Here is a 25,940-nt window from a genome sequence, read left to right as displayed (position 1 = left end):
TTTTAAGGTAAACTTTTCTTTCACGAAAACTGCACAACGACCGCTCGTTGGTTAGTCACGTGGTGTGTGTCCGAACGAGGAATTGCGTGACTTTCGATATCAGGTGACAAATTCATGTGACATAGCAGGTTGCCAACATGGCGACGGGACAGACCGGTCTAGCAGTTTGCATCAGTTTATATATTTTGTGGGTTACTGGCGTAAATTGCAAACACGACCATCCAGTGTCAACTTATTTTGGCCGAGTACATTCTAATGGTACCATCGTAGATGCTCGACACCCGGCGAACAAGCTGAAGTTCTCCCCTCTGCCGAAACCAACAGCACTCGATTCTGCAGCTTCGTTGAAAGTTTCACCGTCGTCTGAAATCAGTAATGGCGAGGAAGTTACGATTTCATGGTCTGGGGTCACTTCTCCAAGTTCTAAAGATGTCGTAGTTCTGTACTGTCCCCCAGAAGCCGAACCCGATCACTATTTGGATTATGTTAATGTCAGTAGCGTAGAGACGTATTCAAAAGGTTATGGCGAGTTCGACGTTCGTCTGTGGAATTTGAGGAAAGAATGCCAGTTCAGATATTACAGAAGTGGTAATTACACAACTCTTGCTGCAGAGAGCAACGTTGTGAGTTTTGAAGGAGGGGCGGACATTCCCTTGCAAGGTCACCTCTCTCTCACGGGGGATCCTACGGAAATGAGGGTTATGTGGGTATCCGGTACAAGTAAGTTATTCTTCCGGTATTCTTTTTGTGGGATGTACCCAGAAACTGTGCCATTTATATATCTCACGCTTTTTCTGAAATGTTCTGGCATATCATAGCACCTTAATTATAGCATTTCCTTATTTGCATCTTCCTACACTATTCTCCTAGGAGTATTATGCAGATGGAATAGGGGTGTTCAATTTCAAACCTTGTAGATATCATGCCACCTTTCAAATGCAGCTGTATAAATATAGGTGTTTCTACAGTATTTCTTTATCTCAGAGTTATGTTTCCACAAAATGATATACATTCAGAAAATGTTTTCTCGTTCTTAAGTTTAAGTCAGCCTCATTATGTATACATGTATGCATTCTCAAAATCTGTTCGCATAAATGCTTTGCAACTGATGCATTGCTCAAATGTTGGAGGACCATCAACAAAAGAATTCTAATAAACTTTATTAATATTGTTCCTGTCATCCAACATGGTCACCCAGGTCTTTGTCATTTGAATCTTTCAGGAATGGTTGCAAACCACCTATAAGGAGATGGAGGAGGGGGGCGTAGCCAGCATTTTGAAGAGTTTTAATCTTAACTGTTTGGTGAATACTTAGTGTTCATAACATACTGTGTAAAGTAAACAAAAGTTAGTATTGAAGTGAGTTTAACTTTCACCTAACAATATTACTGCTTTAACTCTTAGTGGAAAGTCCTATTGTTCGGTATGGGGTTGACCAAAAAACCATGTCTGTTGTGAAGGGAAGCATCAGTAAAACATACACTGCTGCAGACATGTGTGCTGAACCTGCCAATGATGTAAATGCCTTTGTTGATCCTGGCTATATTCATGATGTTCTGTTGACAAACCTCAAACCAGGAACTCGTTATTACTACTCTTATGGTTCAGGGAAGGTAAATTTTTAGAATTGAATACCTAATAGACTAATATGATGTGTTTGGCAAGTCTCAAGAACAGGATGGTGCTGATTTTGGACAACATTTCATTTCTGATGGTTAATTCTACCTCGTATACAGTCAAACTTCTATTGAGTGGTCACCTATTAAGCAGCCACCACTAATTAAACAGCCAGTTATCAAAGCCCCAGAATTATTTTCAGTAAAATCTTGCAAAAAAAAAAACCCAATTAGGCCACTTCTATTAAGTGGCCGTAGCCACCATTTGGATGTCCTGATGAGGGTTTTCTATTGTGTTTATCCTATTGAGGTTACTATAGACCTTCAAGGGCCAATTTTGTCCAAAATATTTTTTCACAGGAAATTCAAGACTACTGCTTAATCTAAATTTTGTTAAAAAATTATTTAAAAAACTTACAACACAAACGAGTTATCCACAAAAACGTGATTTTAAAAACAAGTCAATGATCCACAAATTGTGATAAGCCAATAAGAATGCGGCAATCTCATCTATGGACTCATATTTCACTTCTTTGTTTATCCTGTGTCTTGCAATTTCTCACACAGATATCTTTGCTTTTGTTGATTGTATTCTAGCGATATATCAGGTGATTTTGTACCGTCTTGGCGTACCCAAATTTGAACACAAGCGCAAATTGTAAGCGAATCTTCTGGCCCGCAAGGTGATGGCTGTGGAATTACTGACATGGCAGCCTTTCCTGATGCTCCTATCCTCTGCTTTGAAGAGAGTTTTTCTATATTTTGGTACAACAAACAGGCCAATGAATTACGTGTTTAGTTTTCATATGTGTGTATAAGTCAAATATCTGCAATCAGCTTGGCTCACCAACTAGCCCTATTCTGCTATCATTTCCCTTTTTTCCCTCTTCCTTCTATTCCATTTATCTGCTGATTTGGGAGTTTACAAGCTGCTGAATGTTTCACAGCAGACTTGGCCTTTCCCAAAGTAATATTTCCTATAAATATAAACAATGCACCTTTCCTGGGAAGTGTTCCTGTAGCCTTCTTTGTCATGAAACCTGCTGGGGAGTTCCAAGTTGCTTTTCATTGGTTGGGTGGCATGGCTACATTGACAACCACTTCAGTGGGATGCGAAGACTGTGAATTTCTTTCAAGGTCAAAAACTCAAGGTTTATTTTTGTGAGAATTGACTCTTTTCAAATGAATTAATAGGGTGTGCAGATTTATCGGATTTTTATGAGACTTGGCCAAAATATTCGTCAGATACTAGCGCACCAAAGTGTGTGAGGCTTTTACAAAAATCAAAATATTTTTCTTGTGGTGTCCCACCCAGTAACAGCAGTCAGGAAATTTTCTATTGGCCAACTTTAAGAGGGATTTACCAAGCAACCAACAAAAATATCGAAAAAGCCCCACACACTTTGTTAGTCCATCATCTCCTGAGTGATATAGTGCTGTCAGTTTGGATGTCTGTTGGGACACAAGGCTGGTAATTCAGTGAAGCAAGTACAGCCATTTTTGCATTTAAAGGCTTGTTAAAACAAATGTGGCAAAATATATTGTTATTTTCAAATTCTACAGTTTATAAACACGTGTATCTTTACAATTATATATAATTTACTGAGGTGTTCTTTAAAGCAGCGCTCATAGAAAGATTTTCCCAGACGACACCCTTGAAGGTCTACAATAACCTTAAGAAACAGAAAACATGTGCTGTGTTTCTATCGAGTTTTAGTAGAATTCTACTAGTATACTAATGCAAATGCTTCAATCTGATTGGCTGAGCTGCTTGTATACTATCACATTAGAGTGCAGTGGCTGAAGGTCGTCCACATAATGGCAACATTTTCTGGTTTCTCTATTAGTAATGTTTTGCGGAAGATTTAGAAATATGGGATAATGTAATTCTGAAGAACACTAAAGAAAGGAAACTGACCATTATGCCACTTTCAAATGTCAAAATTTCTCAATGAATGGATGACTGCACATGCACAACTGCAAGTTCAAAAACACAATTCCATCCACACGATTTTGCTAGAGCACAAAGTTTATACTGCATTGAGAAATGATTGGAAATTGCTCTTTGAAAGAAATTTAGTTAGAATTCTACTAAAACAATTATATTATTCACCCTCAATTTCTATGAGTTGATAGTTGATTTGGCCTTTGACCTCATCAACTATCACTTCATAGAAATCTCAAGCTCATAATCTAATTGTTAGATAGAAAAACAATTTTAAACCAGGTAGTGCTTGTATTTTCTTTGGGCTATTTTCTAAATATAAACAGTGGCTGGTGACACATGTGCACTTGTATCTTGGCTTGAGCGACATTTGTTTTCATTTCAGGCAATGAGTCCTATTCACCATTTCAACACATCTCCACCTGTTGGCTCAGCAAATACGTTTACTGCCTTGGTGTATGGAGACATGGGAGTATCACCAGTACCGCGAGCTTATAAGACAGCTGAGTATGCAACACAAGAAGCTATGAATGGAACAGCAGCATTTGTCTTTCATAATGGCGATATTTCATATGCAAGGGGATTTGTAAGTGTAGAAGTGTACAGACCTTGTTATTTAGGATCACAACTTCTACAACCTATAAAGCTGAGCAACAGTGCATAATAGTATAACAATAGTTTGATCTTTTGGTACTTTGTAACAATAGCTTCCATTTGGCATGAAAATATGTTTGGATATTTGTCCACAGACATTACCTGTTCCAGGAGCATAGTTTGAGGAAACCTGTAAGCTTTGAGGAACAGATAATGTCCAAGGACAAATATCTGCCTTATTTTGCACAAAATGGAGGCTGTTGTGTTAATTTTCCTTCAAATATTTTTTGCAACACCAGCAGTTTTAAAGATTGGGGAATAATTCATACAGGTACTCCCCAGTTTTAGCCATTGCATATTCAGTCACGAGAAGTGAAAATATTTGATGGATTATAATTAGTGTTATTACATTACCCCTGGGCAGGATAACAAGACAGTTCACCCTAGCATTTTGTTAGGTTTCTGGTGAAAGTATTAATACACCTGGTTGGAGAGAGGTGTTTATGAGAGAGCATAAGCCAAACTTAAATAACTGACTCAGACAACTTTGCCTCTTTTAATTTAGCACTGAGTAAGCTAAGCAATTCCTTAAAGGGTTCAGCCTAATATTACATCTTTTGATGCATATTTTGTGCTTATTGCAGGCCTACATTTGGGAGCAATGGCATGCTGTAATTGAGCCGTATGCTACCATCCTTCCATATATGGTGGGTATTGGAAACCATGAACAGGACCACATGAAGGGAGGGTCCAAAGATCCCAGTGGGGCCCCTGGAGAAGGCTTCCATCCTTGGTGGGCACCAGGATATGGGGTTGACTCTGGTGGCGAGTGTGGGGTGCCAATGTACTACCGCTTTCACATGCCTGATAATGGAAATGCAGTGTGGTGGTAAGATTGTGTTTCATTAGTTCATTTTGTATAATTGTTTCAAGTTAGCGATACGAGTTTTGTTCTAAATGTGGATGCTTTGGCACGCAAGGAAAGACTTGTGTGCACATGGAAACAGGTTTGGGTGAGCTAAGTTTATCTCAAGAACTTATTGTATGAAGGTGAACAAGTGAGATGTTTTAGCTCATACTGTAATTACACCAAGAGAGTTTACAAGTACAGTTGAGCCTCTCTTTTGGTAAACCTCCATGATAACTGGTGCCTTTAAAATACGGACATGTGAATGCAGCCAAAGCTTTCTCTCCTAACACCTCCATTATACCTACACATCATTATTATAGACAGTTCACATTGTCCCAGAGAAACAAGAATTCATATCATCTTCATCACTGTTATGCGGACAATAAGTTCTGGCCCTTTGTTTGCACTTGTTTAAGACGTTTAACTCTATTTTAAAAAATTGATTTATCATTATTGTACAGCAAATTCTCATGATTATTCTACAAATCTGTTACCATATCTGTCTCAAAATGGCAACCTGTATGTCTTTGTAGGTATAGCTTTGATTATGGCAGTGTCCACTTTATGATGATGAGTACAGAGCATAACTTTACACAAGGATCACCGCAGTATGAATGGATGGAAAAGGACTTGAAGAATGTGAACCGCTCCCTAACTCCCTGGATTGTGATTGCAGGTCACCGAGCCATGTACACAAGTCAAATAGAGATAGGTGAGTTACCCGTGCTCAAATTCAAATTCCTCTACAACTTGCACACAGTTTCAGAGAAATATCACGCCTAAAATAGAGTTGTATCAATCTGCATCAATCTGATGACAATGCTCTAATTATCACATGAATTAGTTTGAATTCTTTATTTTTTTCCTGTTCAATGGTTCTTTTATTCTCTCTCTCTCTTTTTTGCAGAACAATACTTACATTAGTAAGATTACTTACAAAAAGTTGCAAATTATACGGGTTATTTACACTTCTGCTAATGTGACACCCTACTAACAATCAGTTACAATACAGTACTTCTATTACCTGCAAAACATACAATTACTTAATACAGTACTTACAATATGGGTATTTGCACTACTAACAATACAATACTCTACTTACAATGAGATGCTTCTACTATTACTTACAATACGGAAATCGATACTTTATCTCTAACCAAAACGACTTAAAAAACATATCCTTTGGAGCTGCAGTCGCCGCACATACCTACATAGCCCATGTAATGGAGTACCCATCCCTCCTGGAAATTCGTGTTACTTGCACTGCTAACAAGACAATAATCTACTAACAATTAACTACTTACATTACTTGCAGAACATAATGTTACTTACACCCACAATACAGGTTACTTACACTACTAAAAGTACGTTACTCTACCTACAAAGCAATTCTTGCATTTCCTACAATATAATCAATCAATAGACAATCATTTTGAATTCGTCACTAATCCTTAGCAGTCCTGATGAATGAATTCAACCTCATTCACTTTGGTTTTATTCAATTTTAAGAGTGTAATCTTTAAGTTGAAGCAGATTAACATAAGTTGGAAACAAGTTAAACTACAAAACAATTCGACCAGAAACACGTACATTGTTTCAGTACCTGACTTACCTTTTGTCCTCAATTTCAATTTTTCAGGGGACTACATCATCTCGATTGGCATGCAGGAGGCGTTCGAGCCGCTCTTATATGAATACAAGGTCGATCTCGCCTTCTGGGCTCATTATCACAGCTACGAGCGGACATGCCCGGTGTATCTTCAAAAATGTACCCCAGGGGCACCTGTGCATATCGTAGTGGGAACGGCAGGAAAGAATCTAGACACGGAGGATTATTTCCCTATGAGCTGGTCGTTATATCACGAGAATAATTATGGATATGGCCGGTTGACGCAGGCAAATCGTTCGGCGCTGCACTGGGAATGGGTTGAGAATACTAGTGGAGTTGTCAAGGATCACGTGTGGCTGACAAAATGATTTGTCTTTTCCATTGCGCATGTTTGATACACGAAAGATGAACAGTTTGCTGTAGCTTATAGTAAATTCAATCACCCCTCCTTAACTTTCTTTACTTGTAAGTTATGTTGCTTCCACTTTGATATCATTGCAGTCAAGTAGAAGTTTTGATTTTTGCTTCCTTTTCAAAAGGCATATCGTGTCATTTCAAGTGGCAATTATTGTGGCAGGCTGCGAGGTCTTTGAGTGTTGGCTTCAGTGATGTGTCAACAAAGTCCAGTACAGTGAAACGTTCCGTGGACGACCTCGGTCGCTTTCTTTATATGGGAAATAGTCACTTAGAAGTTTACATAAAATAATTTGCCTGGTCAGGCTTGAATGTTCCATTTGTATTTGCTCAAAGTGTATTTGAAATTAAATTTATACATTTTTGTAGGAAAATAAAAGACTTGGATGCGATTGTACCACTTTACTTTTTGTTTATACTTAAACTTGAAGATCGACTGCGGTCAAGAACAGAACTTGGACTAAGAAAACATTGACCAAAACCCGAGGGGCTCCCATATATAAAAGACGGGGGTGCTCGTCGTACCTTTCAGGGGTAAAAGAGCGGTTTTGCTACCTCTTAGGGTGTTCAGCCTCAAAAGGTCCCCAGCAGGAGCTTTTGCGGTACCTTTTAGGGAACTGAGCCGAAAAAAATATGACAGGAGATAATGTGTTGTTTTAGAATTGGTACCTCTTAGGAGTGAAAAAAATTTCAAGCCGCGCCCACAAAACAGGTTTAGGAGGTGTCTTTTCAAAATTTCCGACGAGCACTTCCATCCTTTTCATATGGGAGGTTCCCCCGGAACCAAATCATGCATATCACAAATATGCAGCCGGTGTTGGCGTTATTGCTGCGGAGCGAGCGGAGTGAGCAAAGCAGCAATTCATAATCAGAAAGGCGAAATCGAGATTTTGTCGTCGTCGCTAGCCTCGCTTTTAGCGGACCCGATGATAATGCTCTGCACTGTGTGCAGAATATCTAAGTCAAAACTAGCACTACAGGCAAACTCCACCACCAATTCTCTCTTCAGACTTCTCGAACTTCGTATACCCCCTTAATATTTGTCCCTTCTAATATGCAATCCTTGTTCCAAATTGCACACCACATCCAAATTTCCGCAGCACTTTCATAGCTCTGGCTACATAGGTTGTCACGTTTCTGGGGCGTGTGTTTTCTCTGATAACTCAATGCATCGTGCTAGTACTGCAATGTGATAGGTTCTCGTTGTCCATGCAGCTCATGATAGCACATGAGGTGATCAGATAAAGTTTCACCGAACCCCGCCGGGGGGGTATTCCCAGAAAAGTTGGGTGGGGGTGTGCGGCCTACCTCCCAAAACCCTTACCCTATTTATGACCTGGCCAAACATTCAATACGTTATTTATGACCGTTGCGGATGGAACAGTTGCCCTAAACATAACTTATGAGGGCTTTTGTTGACGGTCTTAATGATAATGATGAAAAAGTAACTTCTTCCAAGAAACATACCCAATTGAAGGCTAGAGTGCTATTTATGACCAAAACGGCTAAAAAACAATACCCTTTGGGGCCGCACATACCTGTATAGCCCATATACGAGAGTACCGTACCCCACCCCCCCGCCTCCCCCCGCCGCCGGACACCGAACCTAGTGTGGCAGGACACCAATAACTCCAGTGTCCGCCGTTTCGCGCAATAGCTTGTTGTAAATCAGATAACGCTGTACTCCTGGGCTGCACTATGGTGGTTTGGTGGTATGCTTTGCTGGCGTCTTACCTTTTTTGCTTACCGTCAGGTCCAGAAGCGAAGACACGCCATGCAGTGCCCACTTACTTTAAACGACTCAATCCTGACGGCTCAGTGGTGGACGCTGATGATCCTCAAAACCGCATAAAATTCGCGCACCCAATTCGCGAACATTTTATGCCCAATGCTACTCTGAAGGTCAGTCCAAGCTCGGTTGAAAACGGAGCCGCTGTGAATGTTTCATGGAGTGGGGTTACACTACCCAGCAACTTGGACTTCATCGCATTTTACTGCCCAGAAAATGACCAGCCGGAACATTATCTAGATTACTTTTATGTCACGGACTCGGCAAGTTATGCATCGGGATACGGCTGGAGAATGGTCAATGTGTACAACATGAGAACCAAGTGCGAGTTTCGTTATTATCAACCGACCTATGTTCATGTGGCCACTAGTAATTTGCTGCAGTTTAAAGGAGGGATTTATGTTCCTTTGCAAGGACACATAGCTCTTACAGGCGATCCCTCGCAGATGCGAGTTAAATGGGTATCGGGGACAGGTAAGGATATTTTTTTCGTCTATATGAAAATCGTTTGTACTGTCGATCAGACGGGTGTAAAATGCTTCCGCTGATATAAAAGTCGGTAACAATTATATAAAGGGCAGATAGCAAGTGACAAAACAGACAGGTCTAACTGTGGCATCAATGCATTATTCGAGCATCTCGTGATTCTCAGGTGATCAGGTGGACTTTGTGATTTCAGGTTGTGTGACACAATCCCCGGGACACAAACCTTATGCCAAGGCGATCACGCCACGTCGAATGATGTCGAATTTCATTAATACAAAAGAGCATAAACAATTCTATTGACACAATAGAGTGGTGCGTAGTTTTTGTCCATTATTGCTCGCTCATTTGTCAGTTTGCCACCTTAAATTTTCGTAAGATTTAAGGTGGCTCTGAGCCTCCTCCGCAGAGTGTTTTTAGATTTGCCAAATAGTCGTATCTTATCATGCTTGTAACAATTCGATTAAGATTACCATTCCCATTATTGGTAATCAATGGCTGGCAAGATGGCTGGGCGTTTTTATGATACCAATATTGTAGCATTACTTGATGAACAGTGATAGAATTAATCTGTATAAGTATGGCTGTTGAAAAAGTACTGGAAGCTGTTGCCAGCCATCTAAAAACATTTTTGAAGTACAACCCTTTTCTACTTCTTTACCGTTTCTATTTCATATTTTATTACTATTATTATTATTATTATTATTATTATTATCTTTAATTTCCCTTTTCCCTTTAATTCGTTATAATTTTTTTTTCTTTGTTTATGGTCATTTGAAGTCAGCTCGTGGACAATGCACCTTTTTACCGATGTCACGCAATACCAACAATTTTTCGTATTTTTCACATACACAAAAAACTACCTCCATAGTTCAATTTATCATGTCGAATTTGGTAAATCTGCGAAGTTTTATAAGAATCTGTCGCAAACTCATAAAAATATGGGACCCCAACCTCCGAAGAATATGTATGCCAGGAGGCAAGCGCTCCCCCCTGGCAAACATTTCTTTGTAAAAATAGGAAAGTTAGGGGTCCCATATTTTTATGAGTTTGCAACAGATTCTAATGAAACTTCACATATTTACTACATTTAGCACAATGAATCAAGCGGTGTGGTTTATTTTTTGTTTGAACGAAACGATCGGAAAAGCGTGACATCGGTAAAAAGGTCCATATTTCTCGGTTTTATTCGCACGATGCCAGATGATTTTTCAAAAGTCTTCCGAAGGGAGGACTTTGAATCCGGTATCCAGGGAGTTGATCATTCCTAAATGCGAGTCAGAATTCCCCTCCCACGCAGAGGCTAAGTCAGAATTAGTTAAATGACGTTATAATTTGATGTATTTTCTTCACTTGTGATAACTCGTGTGCACTTTTAGACGCGATCATGTTTTAAAATAACTTGTTAAAATGTTAGCGCATGGTAACCTTTGGTGCATTACTTTGCAGCACATTTTCCTCACACTTTGTTTTTTTTATTAGATGATCCTCCGATTGTTCATTATGGAACAGACTCTTCGCTGCGTTTCACTGCTAAAGGCACCTCAACAACGTACAAAAACACCGACATGTGTGGGCCTCCCGCGTCATCTCAGGGTTTCTTTAGTCCTGGCTACATTCATGATGTTCTTCTGACGGATCTTTCTCCGTCAACACAGTATTTTTACTCGTACGGATCCTCCAAGGTTGGTTGATAATTTAGACCTGCTCTTAAGATTAGGCTGGTTTCAATTAAGCACCATCAAACTCATCAAGTTTAAAGAAAGGAAATCATGACCGTGACGCTGTTTGGATATCTGATCTTAATTAGCATAGATTTTTACGATTTTATTTTTCCGTTTTCTCCTTAGTTTTAGTTTCGATTGAGAAGAAATATCAAACACGAAAGACCTTGTTTGACCACATTACCAAACAACTCGAAGTTCGTCAAAAATACTCTGCTGCGCGTCGTATTTTGAACTCTCTTCTCGGTGTTTGGAAATGTGGTCAAACACGGTCTTTCGTGTTTGATATTTTACGTCGAAAAAACCAAAATAGTTGCAATGACACAGATAATCAAGTGAACCAATCAAAGACTTGTAGCCGGTGCGGATTTTGGTTTTACTTCTGATTGGTTAAAAAAGTTTTTGTGCGTTTGCGCGGTAGGGAGGCAACATCCTGAAAATCACCTGAGTAAAATGTGAATTTGCTCTCGTTCTTCCAGTTCGTTCTTACTAAATTAAGTGCTATCATATGAGTTAAACCCGCAAATGTACAACTGTTCATTTTCGCTCTTGTTTTAATAATCCAGGCGATTTGAAAAAAACACTCGACCACGACATTAATTTCCTTCTGACAGATGCCACTCATCCAATCGCAGCCAGCCCTACGAAACAATTGGTTTTTGCCGTTGATAAAGACAGCTAACGCTAAATGCCTTGGCCACTTTTGTGAAGTTTTCTTTTTCTCTCTGTTCAGATGATGAGCGCTATGTACAAGTTTCGTTCAGCGCCCGTTACAGACGCAGACGCTTCCTTTAGTTTTGTAGTTTATGGTGACATGGGAGTCACTGTTGTGCCAGGTGCGCACGATACAGCAAAGTACATGGTTGAAGAGGCTAAGAAAGGCAGTTCACTTGTATTCCATGTCGGTGACATCTCCTACGCCAGGGGATACGTAAGTACACCTCTAAGTAGCTTTCATGGCCCGTTCCGTCTTTGTTAAAAAAACTTAATAAGAAGCTGAAACTCTTCTCTACAAAGATTTGCCTGAATGCATTTATGACGAAGTTTAAGTACGAGGTTTCGTAGAAAAAGATTGAACGATGGTCGCGTAGTATTACGTTGTTAAAATGGTTAATCCGAGTCACGTCCCGTGACACGGGACATGACACCATTTGAACCCTTTCTGTCCCAAGATTGAAAATACCCTTGATCTACCGATTTAGCGCTCGGGCTGCTAATTTACTTTTGGCAGCTCAAGGGAGGATTTTTACTGGAGAGGGGCGTTTATTAGAGATGGCGCGACTATTTTTCTTTTATTTAATGAAAAACAACTGATACTTTTAAAAGGAGCTTTGATTGCCATTACTGTTCAGTATTACGTTCAGATGATTAAGCAGTCTATTCTATCTTCATATCTTGAATGCCATTTTCGGTGGGGGCGCTTATTAAAAGAAAGCGGCCGTCAAAGGGGAGCGCTTATTAGAAAGTAGGCGTTTATTGGAAGGAGGGCGCTAAATCGAATCATTACGGTAAGAACTCTCCCTAGTGATTACAATGCATTCTTTTAACGCTACTTCAAATAACGTTTCGACGCATCCAGCGATATCCCTTAGTTGATGTTTGCCAGCATTCATGTTGCCAGCTGCTTGAACAATCTTTTGATGTTGTAAAAGAAATGGCTGAAATTTTCAACTTCATACTGAAAGTCACCTGACTAACTTGCATTTATTTGTTCGCACATCAGGCATACATCTGGGAACAGTGGCACGAACTCATTGAGCCTTACGCAACACTGATGCCATATATGGTGGGCATGGGCAATCACGAACAGGACCATAACTCGGGGGGCTCCAAGGACCCTAGTGGTGCTCCGGGTGAAGGGTGGCACCCCTGGTGGGGGAACTTTGGTGATGACTCTGGGGGAGAGTGTGGAGTGCCAATGTACCACAGATTTCACATGCCTGATAATGGAAATGCTCTATGGTGGTGAGTTGTATTCCGTGTTTTGTCTTTATTCTTTCATTCTTAAGCATTCCACGCGGTTAAATTAACGGTCAAGTATGGAAAAAAGATAATGCCGTTTCTCGTGATTTCCCGTGGCCTTTATGAGTATAAACCTGCCTGACGATTTAGAGAGACGCGCGCAAGGGAGGAGACACGCGAGGAGCGCGCACTACTCTTGTCCAGACCTCATTCCCTGCCCCGCCCTACATAAGTACCTGATTTATCAAATAAACTAAAAAAAAGATGTAGGACTTGAACTCAGGTGGAAACCCTGCTATGCCGGCAGGCTCTTAGTCGGGCTCCAACGCGTAGCCTAGAAAGCGCAACGCAAGCGTAAGTGCGCACACCCTAGAAGAGCAAAGAAATGCGCTCATGTTGCTAACACAACAAACACATCTGTAATGCGCAGAAGCTAAGTTTACTGAAGTTACGAAAATGTCTGAGTTGCTTCTCAGCCAAACTCGACTCCTGGATTTTTATGAAGGTCAAAACAGATCTCGTCGATGCCAAAAGCTGCTACTGACGTGATCTTCTCCATCATTTATTGAGCTACGATGATCTCGGTTGAATAGTTTTCTTGAAAAAAGAACTTCCAGTTATCACGTGCTCCTCAAAATTTTATAGCAATATTGCTGGTAGCCATACATTTATTGCAACACTAGCTGAGAGAATCTTATTTCACATAAGCCCAGTTTCTTCATAGTGCTCAGACCTGTTGCTTGGCTTGGTGTAGAGTGAGAGGATATCTTATTAAGATATCTGATCACCGAGGTTGGTTTAACTTCACAGGTACAGTTACGATTACGGAAGCGTTCACTTTATCATGATGAGTTCTGAACACGATTACAGACCCGGCTCCAGACAGTACGTATGGCTGGAAAATGACCTGAAGAAAGTGGATCGGACCAAGACTCCATGGGTTGTGCTGGGAGGGCATCGACCAATGTATTGTAGCCAGGAAGATTTGGGTGAGGATTTTACTCATCAGTAATCACTTATAGTAAATGGTTTGAACCCAGGAGAATCAGTACTAGTTCGTATTGTGTGATTGTCCTGGTGAGGGTAGTTCTGAAAAGAACTGTTGTTGGTGACTGACGTTTCACATATTTACATATTTAACCAGTGTAAACCCGTCAGCCTAAGCTTTTATTAAAGAGTACCCTGGACAACTTTAAGTATCAAAAAACCATGAGAATAGATTGCAATGTGCATGGTATAAGGTAAAAAAACTATAACAATTAGTAGCATTGTTGGAGGTAGACTATATATCCTGTAATCCTCTTCTGTTACAGGCGACTACATCGTGTCCTTGGGTATGCAGCACTATTTGGAGGACCTTTTTCACCAATACAAAGTGGACCTGGCCTTCTGGGGTCACTATCATAGCTACCAGAGAACATGCGCAGTGTACAAGCGTGAGTGTCAAGATGAAGGAATGGGTACTACACATATTGTTGTAGGGACAGCTGGGTTTGAATTGGAGTGGCTACCCTTCTGGGATGCGAAATGGTCTCGTTTCTATGAAATAGATTATGGTTATGGAAGAGTTCTAGTAGCCAACAGATCGGCACTCTATTTTGAGTGGGTCCGAAATAAAGACAAGGTTGTACGTGACAAAGTCTGGCTGCTGAAACCAAGCGAACGAGTTGAAATGTAACGAGGTAGCTTTCTAATAGCTGGCTAATCTCGGAAATACTGGCCATGGAATTTAGTTTGTAAGGTTTAGTAAAAGTTCAGCTCAAATATAACGCCCCATGCTAATGGTACTAGGTGTACGAAAAGATGCAAATAAAGCTTTTGTTAACTACTATACAAGTCAATAGTTGTCACTTTTCTCGTAGTAAGTGTCTATAGCGGCTACCATTACAATTTGATTTTAATTTTAGAAAAGAGGTTGGATTTACCGGTAAGGAATTTTGTCTTACACTAAACAAATGGGTCTTTAACGAGGAGAGCTTATAAGCTGGAGCTTATTCTTCGAGTGATTTTATTTCACGAGAAACCGCCTAGTTATAAGAGGTGGATAAAAATTCTTCTGAACTGGAAAACGTCTTTTGGTTCGGGTAAATCAATTTAAATTGAACACAACAGCGAACGTCCAGTCTTCGTAAATGAGGTTAACTTGCCGCGACCGTGGAGAGGACTGAGTTCGATGTTTCTTAGTATCCTAATAACATACTGTCATTATACAGCTAAATGGAATGGGCATGAATGCACTATTGGAAATAAGACCACACCACAAATATTCCCTCTTTGAAGCTTTTAATATTCCCCGTTTGCTTTATGTGCCCATACTGTTACAAGGTAGGTTACAAATGAACACGCTTTCCATGTGCGTTTTAGCGTGTCTTTATAAGCTCCACTTGAATCTCGTTACCTGAAAGCGAGAGAAAAAATCAACATGAACGACCAACATCCTGCAAAAAACTGAAGACTTGAAAGAAAACTTCCTAGGTCAAGAGGTAACTTGAGTACAGTTCCAATTGAAAGACTTGTCAAGGAACAATGCCTATAATACATCCAGGATGCATTCAAGAAACGGCAGGGGATGGAATACTAATTTTTTAAAAAAAATCTCAATGACAAACCTACAATTGTATGAGCGAGATTATATAAATTCGATGAACAGGCACCATATATACTTTATGTACCTATTTGTGTAGTTCCAGATGAACATTAGCTAACATTGAACACATTCAAGGAAGCACACTTCATCTCTCTTATATGATGGTTTAATTTAGTGCGTAATGCAGTAAATACATATCGATCTTTCAGTAATGACCACTCCTTTAGCTAAATCCAAGAAACGATGATCACCGTTTCTTGTGAAATTTTATCTCCTATTTTTTCTTTTTTTTTGAGAATATAAATTACTTTATTGGTTTCCTGCACTACTGGTAATTAAAACAACTATCACAGATGTCGCCTAACCTACTTTACATTGGTTTCAACAGTACTAACATTAACATTTCTCTTATGTATAACTTAACTGATTTCATGTAAGGTTTTGCCCTTTAGCGAGGGGCATTTTTCCGTAGCTAATGACCAAAGCTTTCTATTCTGTACTTGAATAAAACTTTATTAAGAAAGACAGAAAGGTAAATAGCTTGATTATGCATCTTACTGGTGTATATGTAGTATTTCATAAATAGGATTGTGTAATTAAATTTCTTTAATATTTCTTTTTCGTATGGGCCAGATATGATACCAAATAGTTTCTCTTCAATTGTTGGAGCAATTTTTGAGTTGTTGGCCGCGTTAAACCAGTCAATTACGTTGTTTACGAAAATCTTTACCAATCGACAGTTAAGAAAAGTGTGATCAATTGAATCTTTCTCACCACAGCAGTCATTCATCATCCGCTTTAATACCATATCGATGAAGTTACTTTTAGTAACTACAATCCTATGAATTAATTTAAACTGGAATTCTTTCAACTTTGTCTCCTTGCAGATGCTCTTTAGAGAGTTGAAATTTTTTTTCCAGGCATTCTCATCTAGTCTTATTATGCTGTTCCAGTTCATTGGGCCATTCTGGCTGACAGTGTGAATTTTCCGGTTTAGTAAACCGTAGAAGTCTCTAGTTTTAGCATTATCCAGTTGTATTTGTTTAGAGTCGTCTAACTGAAACAGAAAGTTATCTCTTGTGTATAGTTCGTTTTCCAGTGGCTCTGTATTTCTTGCTTTGATTACTAAATATTTTGGGATTGCACTGGTGACTTGGTATTGCAGTCATACTTGTTATTAAATTCTTGGAAAGACAGCAGCTGACCATTACTGTTCAGCAGGTCCCGGATGGACAAAATATTACTGTCAAACCATCATCTCCTAATTTGTATGCCAAGTGAAAAAAAGAATTCATGTTAACACTCTCTCTGTTCGGCCATTATAACACGTCTGTTAGGCGTAAAAATTAATTCAGACCGCGAAAACAACACGTAGACCGCACTACTTACACCGGGCATGCGCGACGGGCGATCTCACCAACGTGATCATTGAGATCTTTGAAGGACATCTCGTAGAAACGGTCCTCCGGACTGGAGGCGATCTGGTCGAGTTCAGCACGCTGCTGCTGTTGTTCCGCAATGGTGTACCCATTGCCAGCCACGCCCACAGCTACCACGCGACACACGGTTCTCAAGGCGGCCGAAAAAACGCGAAATTTCGAACGGTCATTGTCATTTGTGCGCCCGTCAGTCACGACGATGGCGACCTGAGGGGAAATAAGACAGTCATGATTGGCCTTGAAAGACCTAACCCGTACTTTACTTCTTACCTTATCCCCTACTCAATGTTTCCGTTTTCGTTTCTTTTTTCTTTTCTTTTCGTGCGTGTTTTTTCCTTTTTTTGTGTACAACTTTTCTTCTCGACTTATTTAATTGATGGTTTGTTAATAGTGTATTGGGATTTTTGTAAAATAATTTGTAAATTAAAATTATATTGTAAATTAGAACACTAATTAAACAAACAAAAACAAAAAAAGTACTGCGAGTTAGTATTGCAATTAAATAAAGAAAGAGTACTGTAAGTAAAATAGCTTTGTAATCGAGTTGGTATTGTAAGTAATGTCACTGAATGACCCTGAATGTAAGGTCTGGTACTGTTAATTAATAAGTAATAAAATATAGTAAATAAGGTGTGATGTTCAAATAATAAAGGAGAGAAAAAAGATATCCCCTCCTCAACCCTGTAACTCTTCCCAGTTACCTTGCACGTAACTGTAGATATATAAAGACTATAGATAATAAGCAATACCTGTTCGTGCTTCAAGAATTTACCATCAAGCCTCCTCTTAGAACGGTGCAGCATCTTGTATGCCAGCTCAAGACCTTTGCCCGTTTTCGTTCCCCCTCTGGTGTAAAACAAGCTTCTGACCCTCTTTGCAAGTCTGTGGAATCCCAACCTCTGCGATCTTCCTAACGTGTAAATCACTCGAGCGTTAGTGGCATACTGAACGATGCCAATTCGTGCGTAAGAGGCACTGACGGAAAAATGTCGGATGAGCTTGTCAAGGACTTTTTTCACCGTTTTAAAGTTTTCCTCCCCAATACTTCCGGATGAGTCAACAACGAAGACCAAATCCACAGCTGTTGTGCAGTCTAAGACAGAGGGAGAAATTCATGTGAGCTCTCTCATAGTTTGAACCCGAATACATATAGGTTGTTTGTCGGCTGGGAGGGCCTCGGGCAGCATTTTCAAATCCTAGAACACAATTTTTCACTCTAGGGACCGACCATAACCGATAACGATTTTCTTTCTCCTCTCTCTCTCATACCACTTTTATAATTGATGACCTTTTCCACACACGCATCGCACGCGCGTTACCGTGACATGGGCAGAGGTAGGAACATCCGGACCGCGCAGGATTGGTTACCGTGCCCTCTTGGAAAAAAAATAGTGATCGGCCACGTGCGTTTAAGCCTTTATTTCAGATCAACACATGGATGAAGCCCTACCATGGTAGTGACAATATCAAAGAATTGTTAGCTTTTACGAACGCAACTGACGAACTATTTCTTCTTGAAAGTTAGCAAAGTATAGGCGAAAGACGCGACAGCCAGTTGTTTTTCGTGCTTGAAAGAATTTCGCTGTTGTGTGTTCTCACTCACGTGCCTAGCAACCATACAAATGTATTGGAACAAAATATCAGAAAGTTTTTATCTAAGAAATGAGTTCAACCCCAGCAGGATTGATTTGGGACACAAACAAGGCCTCTGTTTCATTTTTTGGGAACATCAACATGGCTGCCGTGATCATGATGTCAAGTGACAACACTCAGTGGCCCTTACACGGCAGAAACTCACAATCAGAGACGTTCTTTTGGTCAGGCGCTGACCAAAAGACACGTGGGCTCTGGGATTGAGATTGCCATGTTTTAAACCAAGGCACGCATGCGGCGTGAAACCGGAACTCCTAAAATCTTGGAGTCTGAAAATTGATTATTCCAGAGCTCCGTGTCTTGGCGCTCTCCAAAAGACACGTGGACTCTACGAACGATATTGCTGAGGTACAGGATATCACATGACGCATGCGCACTAACCTGGGCAACCTTCATATTTCGTGCCGTTGGCCGGCATCGCACCATCAGGACAACAGCCATACACTGTGAAAAAAACATACGGGACATTATATGACTTGGTACATGACAAAATGGCTAAGGTTTCATTCAGCACGATTCTGCTGGACCAGGGTAATGGGCTCCTGGCTGGACTTTAATGTTTTCTGTAGCCTTCTTTAAGCTGTGGATTCCCCGACTGACTGTTTGCGTTTTGGGTCTGTAATATCCCTGGTTTTTCTGTTTTCTTTATGGACACTAACAAGCAAACAATCAACGAAAGAATTCCAAAATAAAAAAAAGTGAATTGAAAGGTGTAAGCAATTTTTTGGAGATTATAAATTAAGGCACATGTTAAAGGGCTAGCAAAAAGGTAATTTTGTAATTTAGTTACTTAATATTCTGCTACTTTCACCAACTGTTTTTTCTCTACTTGCTTACATTCAAGCATGTAAAATTGAACATTCATTTACAATTGAACCCTGCATGAAGGTAAACAAAGAGCGTTCATAGATATACCTGATCCACATTTGGCCTTGTAGACATATAGAGCCCAGTGGAGACCAACGCCCTGGATACATTTGGAGGAATTTCCGTAACGAGCGTACGTGTCACAGGCATCATGGGAACCCCAGCATTCACCATAGAACTCAATGCCAAAGCACGCATATCCTCTGGCTTGGGCTGCATGTGCACATTCCATTATCACCTCCAGGAAGTCTCCCCATCCCCAGTTGATTTGATTTCGTTTTCGCATGTTTTTGTACAAAACCTCTATTGCACGAATACTAGGGTCTTTCCAAGCTCTCACACCCTTATCCCTGTAGCAACCCAAGTTATTGATCCATAACTTCATTTCTGAAGAGAGAAATTAAAAAAAGGAAGAACGAAAGTAAGTAAAAGAGAAAATGAAAGTAAATTAGAGAGGAAGAGAGAGAAAGAAAGGATAAGGAAAAAAGGGAAAGAAAATGAGAAAGAAAGAAGGAGAAAGATTGAAAAAGGAAAAAATAAAAGAAAGAAAAAGAAGGAAAGAGAGAAATAAAAAAAGTGGGGAAAGGAGAAGAGGAAACTGAGAGAGGACGAAAGAAATAAAAGAGGGATCAGAAATCAGTTCCTATAACTGGACACAGCTTCCACTTAAAATAATCTAATACACCTTTTGCTGTTCATTTACAGAAAATAAACATTCATTTGTTTCCAAGTTTCTTTCATTATGATCATTAAACTCTCATTAACACCAATATGACCTTCATTTGCGCGTAAGGAACGTTCAAGAAAAACATTTACATATGCATTAACATTCAAAATCATCAAAAGAAAAACAATACCTTCATTTGACATTCATTGACTGTAAATGTATTTTCATTTTGGTCGAAAAAAAATTCGTTGTCACGAAACGACAATCATTTACACTTTACGACATTCAGTTTTCAACAAAAGACTTTCAATAACACAATTTGCATGAGAACTAACATTCAATTGCATTACTATGCAACCATATCCATGAAGGTAACAATCTTTAATGCGGCGAGACAAACATTACAGCCATAATAACATTTATTTTTGAAAGATAGAATATCAAATTCGCTGAACGATTTATCCTTCAATTGCCACACTAGTAAATAGTAAATAGTCTTCGTTGACATCTTCAAAAGCCCTGACTATCCTTTCGCGGTGTTCAAATGCGATTCTATTTCTTCGTGGCATTTCTGGACAAATCGAACTGTCACTACATGTACATGTATGTCACACGAATACTGTAGTGCGCCCTCTGAGTTGTACGCAAAAAGTTTCGTAAGTGGCCGAATTTATATCTGCAAGGGGAGGATTGTGAAATTATGATTTGAAAAAAGTACATATGGTCCCTTGTTCTATAATCAAGTTTTCGAGGAAAATTGGGCGAGATATCTCTGTTCAAAAGAATTACGCTAATGGGCGATTGTTTTCTCTTCACGTTAGGTGAAAACACGGTAATGTATGTCTTACCGCATTTAAGATTGTTACCTTCATGGATATGGTTGCATAATAATGCAATTGAATGTTAGTTCTCATGCAAATTGTGTTATTGAAAGTCTTTTGTTGAAAACTGAATGTCGTAAAGTGTAAATGATTGTCGTTTCGTGACAACGAATTTTTTTTCGACCAAAATGAAAATACATTTACAGTCAATGAATGTCAAATGAAGGTATTGTTTTTCTTTTGATGATTTTGAATGTTAATGCATATGTAAATGTTTTTCTTGAACGTTCCTTACGCGCAAATGAAGGTCATATTGGTGTTAATGAGAGTTTAATGATCATAATGAAAGAAATTTGGACACAAATGAATGTTTGTTTTCTGTAAATGAACAGCAAAAGGTGTAGTTTATTATTTTGATAAACTGCACAGTAAGCACTTCGCTCAGAGTGGTTTTCACGTAGAATGTTGAGGGAAATTCCCCGGGTTACGAGGATGACGTGTACGCTCATGACTACTGTGCTTAATTAGTGCCTCAGAGGGAGATGATCACATTCTTTAGATGGGGAAGTATGGCTTTGACGTCGAATACCAATGAATTTTGAAGAACTCAGAGTAGTCTTAAAAAAGCAAAGAAGAATTTCCCTTCCCTTTAATATAACAAAATCGTGGATGTGCACTGAGACTGCTGTAAGTCACTGTATCATTGACCAAGCAACCGACCAAGTGACTGTAAATGTCCCTTTCTATGACCTACTTAGGAGACATACCTTTATTTTTAAACTTCTTCTTTGGCTTATTCTTATTCTTATTCTTATTCTTGTTCTTGTTCTTGTTTTTGTCTCCTCCGCCTTTATTCTTGTTTTTCTTCAACTCCTCACCCTCCTCCTCTCCAGCGGCTACAGCGGCCGACTGAGTAACGTTAGCGCGCTTTTGCATTTCGTCGAACATTTCTGGGGCCAACCATCTATACTCAGCATCATCATCTTGTTCGTCATCATTTTCCATTGCCTCAAACTCGGCGACTTCCTGATCTTGCTTCGAGCCATCAGTAAGGCTGTCAACTTTGTTGTCATCTCCAAAAGCAAGTTGGAAAGTAGCAAAAGAAATAACTAACATGAACGACAGAAAGAGCTGCATGGTGGCTGCATTAAAAAAAAAAACATATTATCAAGTTTTATCTTGTGAACATCTGAAGAGGGCCGACAGCCGAAACTTTATACTAACTCAAGTCGGACCTATCAGAAGCTGATATCTTGGTTACACGAGTGACTGCTTTCTATCCTTCGCTGGATTCTTCTAAACGGAGCTTTCGTTTGGTTTAACAGTTATACTGACACAAGCTATGGTATAACATAACATGGTGTAACATGTTTGTTGAAAAGTTATTTTAACAGACAAGTTAATACTCAAATGCAAGATATATAGCTCTAAAATAATCGCATTGAACTCAAACGAACAAGCTTATAACGTAGCATAATTTTGAAATACGTGGTCAATAAATGCAGTACAGGTTTTCTTATACTTCGAACGCAGCAGAATCAACTTTTGTCTTTTGTTTTCAAAAAGCATTATTCTCAAAAATAATAAACACAAATAGCAAAAATAAAATAAAAAAATAAAAAGGAAAAAAAAACCAACCCCCTCGGTTTTTCGGTTAAGATTTTGTGAAGAAATTGACGAGAAAAGAAAATTTAAAATGTTACAGATAACATCCAACCTTTCCTGGCTCTGCCTCTCTGTCTCAGCAAAAGTGAACTGTTCCTAACAGTCGTTCGTGCTTTCAAAAGAGTGGTTGTCGTATCCCAGTAACTGAAAGTTCCTATTCAACTATTTTAAAAGCATTGCCATTTTTACACCATTTACAACAGGAGTAATAAACTTTGATTAATCTCGGTTATTACGTTTATTTTACAAAGTTGTGCAATTTTTCTCACTAATCAATATCAAGACGAGGCCCAATGTTTTAGATGGCTGGCGTAAAATGTAGCTTGCTCTCGTTCGGCCTGTTATAACTTGAAATAAGTAGCATTTTAGTATTGATCTAGTCACAAAATGAACAGAATGCTTTATTTTACTTGCTTCAGGCTGAAATAACGTGAAACAATTAACTCAGTTAAGTTTTGGTTTTTGATTGCATGCAGCCATAAGAGTTTCGCATGTCTTGGAAATTACCCTTGAGGTGTAAAATTCATTTTAACTTTACTACAGAAAAATAGCCATAAAAATTGACAATTGTTCGCCATTCAAAAATGCTATTGTTTGATTTTATTAGATCCAAGTATATCGTCAACGACAAACGTAAACGATGTAGTACCAAAACCCTCTTAAATGATAAAGAATATGATTTCGGTAAGACCAAGAAGAATCAATGGTGGAGTAACTGCATTCACGTTTCCCATAGCAACTCATTGAAAACTGAAAACGGTAATTTCTGAAGTTTCCTTGTTTTCCGTGTCTTTCGAACAGTCACGAGAAAACTTGTTGAAACTATTTTAACAGGCTTTAGAAATTATTATGATTGATGACTCCCGTGATTCAAGAAGATTGCCACTCAGGTGATAACAATTAGCACGTTAAACAATATTGTACAGCTTTTACCGACTCTTAGCAAGCTGCGATTCAGTTTCGAACTAAAAACTGCGATATCTTATGTTGCGACGTTATTTGAGCTGCATTCACGGAAGATTCAAAATGACATCCACTTATTGTACAGCTTTTAGGTCCTCTTAGCAAGCTCTGCTTTTAGAACTGAAAACTGCGAGATCCTATGTTGGGGCGTTAGATAGGCGACAGAGTTTGAGCTTTATTTACGGAGGCTTCAAAGGGACATTCACTCATTAACTGAATTAGAGTTAATTATTTTAATTTTTAAAATGTGAATTGGTTTTGGTTTTTGAAAACCATAGTTTGATTTTTGAAAGTTGGAGTTTGTTTTACGAAAATCGTAGTTTGACTTTTTGAAAGTCACAGTTTGATTTTTTTAAAATCAAGTTTGTGAGTTTACCATTTAAAAATAGGAGTTTGATTTTCAAAAGCGGACTTTCACTTTTGAAAACGGGGCAGTTTGATTTTCATCAACTGGAGAATCGGAGCCAAGGATGTTCCCCCCAAAATACGAATTTTAAGTCAAAAGTCTGGTAACGACGCTTTTTCGGCAAAACAAATCCTGGGACGAGTGGGACCTGGAAATTTTCGAAACCCCTTCGGAACGACCCCCGAAATGTATAGACGCTCTCAGATATGATCGGGTCTTCTTCGAAAATCCAAGCACTCCCGGGACAACCCTTCACGCTTGTAAGACGGAAAAAATAACAGGTATACGTACGAAACCAAAACTGTAGTATGAATGAAACTAAAAGGAAATGTAAATTACACTAAAAACAAATGAAAGAAATTTTTAAGCTGATTTAAATCTTTCTTCTTGCTTTAGTTAACACGAAAAAAATTCTTGAGCAATGTCAAAGCTCCATGTGTTGAAAGGTTTGGAACACTTTGTAGAGTGAGGTCAATAATGGGTACATTTATCTTGATTTATATTTCTGAATGAGAAGTAACTTGTCGGCATTTTTAAAAAATAATTTCGGAGAAAATTATTATTGGTGCACCTGATTTTTATCATGGTTTTGCAAATTTTTGTGAAAAAAGACTTCAATGGAATTCATGTAAAATACCTGTTCAAATATTCTGGGTTTTTCATGTACATAATGGCATGATGTGCAAGCCGTGTAATAGTTTCAAATTATGCTGGTGCATCTAACAAGAATAACTTAGCATAATGCTGTCTACTCTGCAAAGATTACATATTAGTTTAGGGGCAAAGAAGACCCGAATGGGATAAAAGCAGGGCTGCCAATAAGGGCTGTAATCCGTAACACCTGTTATGGCTGAGTATGCTTGATGGACCCTTGCTGTTATGGGTGGACTTGCCTGTAGTTAATACAGTTCACCCACAAAGAAACAAGTTTGCTATGGGTGTCAAGACTACAGATGAATCACAACTTCAGGACAGCCCTGAATAGGCATACATAATTTGATGTTAGCTGTATAGCATTGTTTGTCTTGCAAGGAAGGAATTTAGTCTACACCACTTAAAGTCTCAAACCCCTGGGCAGTGTTGAAATTGTATTTCATTTTGGTACAGTTCTAAACAGGGTGACATTATAGTTTGCACTTTTGGGCAATTTTTTTATCCCATAGTTTGATAATTTTAGTCTTGAACTGCAGTTTCTTTTTGTCTAAATCTGCAAGGTGCATTTTGTTTTCATTTTGGTCAGCAATAATCCACCCCTTGGTCAGAAAAAAAACTTATCCTTTGCAGTTTTCCAACCCATTTCATGCTTCTGGTCATTTCAGAAACAAACTGACATGGCATCATTCCATCACGAGTCACAATATCTCACAGTTACAAACAGTACTAAATGATTCTGCAGAGTACTTGCTAATCTACAATAAAAGTTGTCCCTTTGATTGATGTGCAAGATATTATGGTATTTGCTAGGTTTTATGTGTGATGTTTGCTCAATTTTTCTTGTGAGATTGGGATGGCAAGTACTGTCAAAATTAGGTTTCTATCATTAGACTTGTTCAGTTAAGTACACGTCCAGTTAAAAGATAGCCCAAACAGACTGATACCACTACCATTCCCAGCAATGTCAACACTTAAAAGTTACCTGCATTTAATTAAGGAAATAAATTAAGCTTACATTAGTACATCCTTTTGCAAATGACAATACAAACATTATGGGCACACTCAAGGAAAAAATGAAAAGGAGTTTAATAGATGAAAATTTGGGTTAGTATTTTTGGGATTCATGTTCTGGAAATTCTTTGCGAGTATCAAGTATTGAAATGTTGTGGTGT

At 39.0% G+C, this 25,940-nt stretch overlaps 2 protein-coding genes across 2 annotated transcripts; both read left to right on the top strand.

Annotated features, from left to right (window-relative positions):
* Window positions 1-137: 137 nt before the first annotated feature.
* On the top strand, window positions 138-7,485 carry LOC145478602 (uncharacterized). Its single transcript, XM_081456685.1, has 6 exons — window positions 138-720; window positions 1,405-1,613; window positions 3,947-4,147; window positions 4,800-5,044; window positions 5,599-5,777; window positions 6,705-7,485. Exons 1-6 carry the CDS (start codon window positions 138-140, stop codon window positions 7,040-7,042), a joined length of 1,755 nt encoding a protein of 584 aa, XP_081312811.1. The 3' UTR covers window positions 7,043-7,485.
* Window positions 7,486-8,668: 1,183 nt separating this feature from the next.
* Window positions 8,669-14,877, top strand: LOC145478604 (uncharacterized). Its single transcript, XM_081456686.1, has 6 exons — window positions 8,669-9,351; window positions 10,843-11,045; window positions 11,818-12,015; window positions 12,808-13,049; window positions 13,857-14,035; window positions 14,360-14,877. Exons 1-6 carry the CDS (start codon window positions 8,787-8,789, stop codon window positions 14,722-14,724), a joined length of 1,752 nt encoding a protein of 583 aa, XP_081312812.1. The 5' UTR covers window positions 8,669-8,786; the 3' UTR covers window positions 14,725-14,877.
* The last annotated feature ends 11,063 nt before the right edge of the window (window positions 14,878-25,940 follow it).

This window comes from Orbicella franksi, chromosome 2 (genome assembly GCF_964199315.1).
Source record: "Orbicella franksi chromosome 2, jaOrbFran1.1, whole genome shotgun sequence".
NCBI classification, from domain to species: Eukaryota; Metazoa; Cnidaria; class Anthozoa; order Scleractinia; family Merulinidae; genus Orbicella; species Orbicella franksi.
Note: the sequence above shows the minus strand (reverse complement) of the source record. Positions and strands in the feature narration are given on the sequence as shown.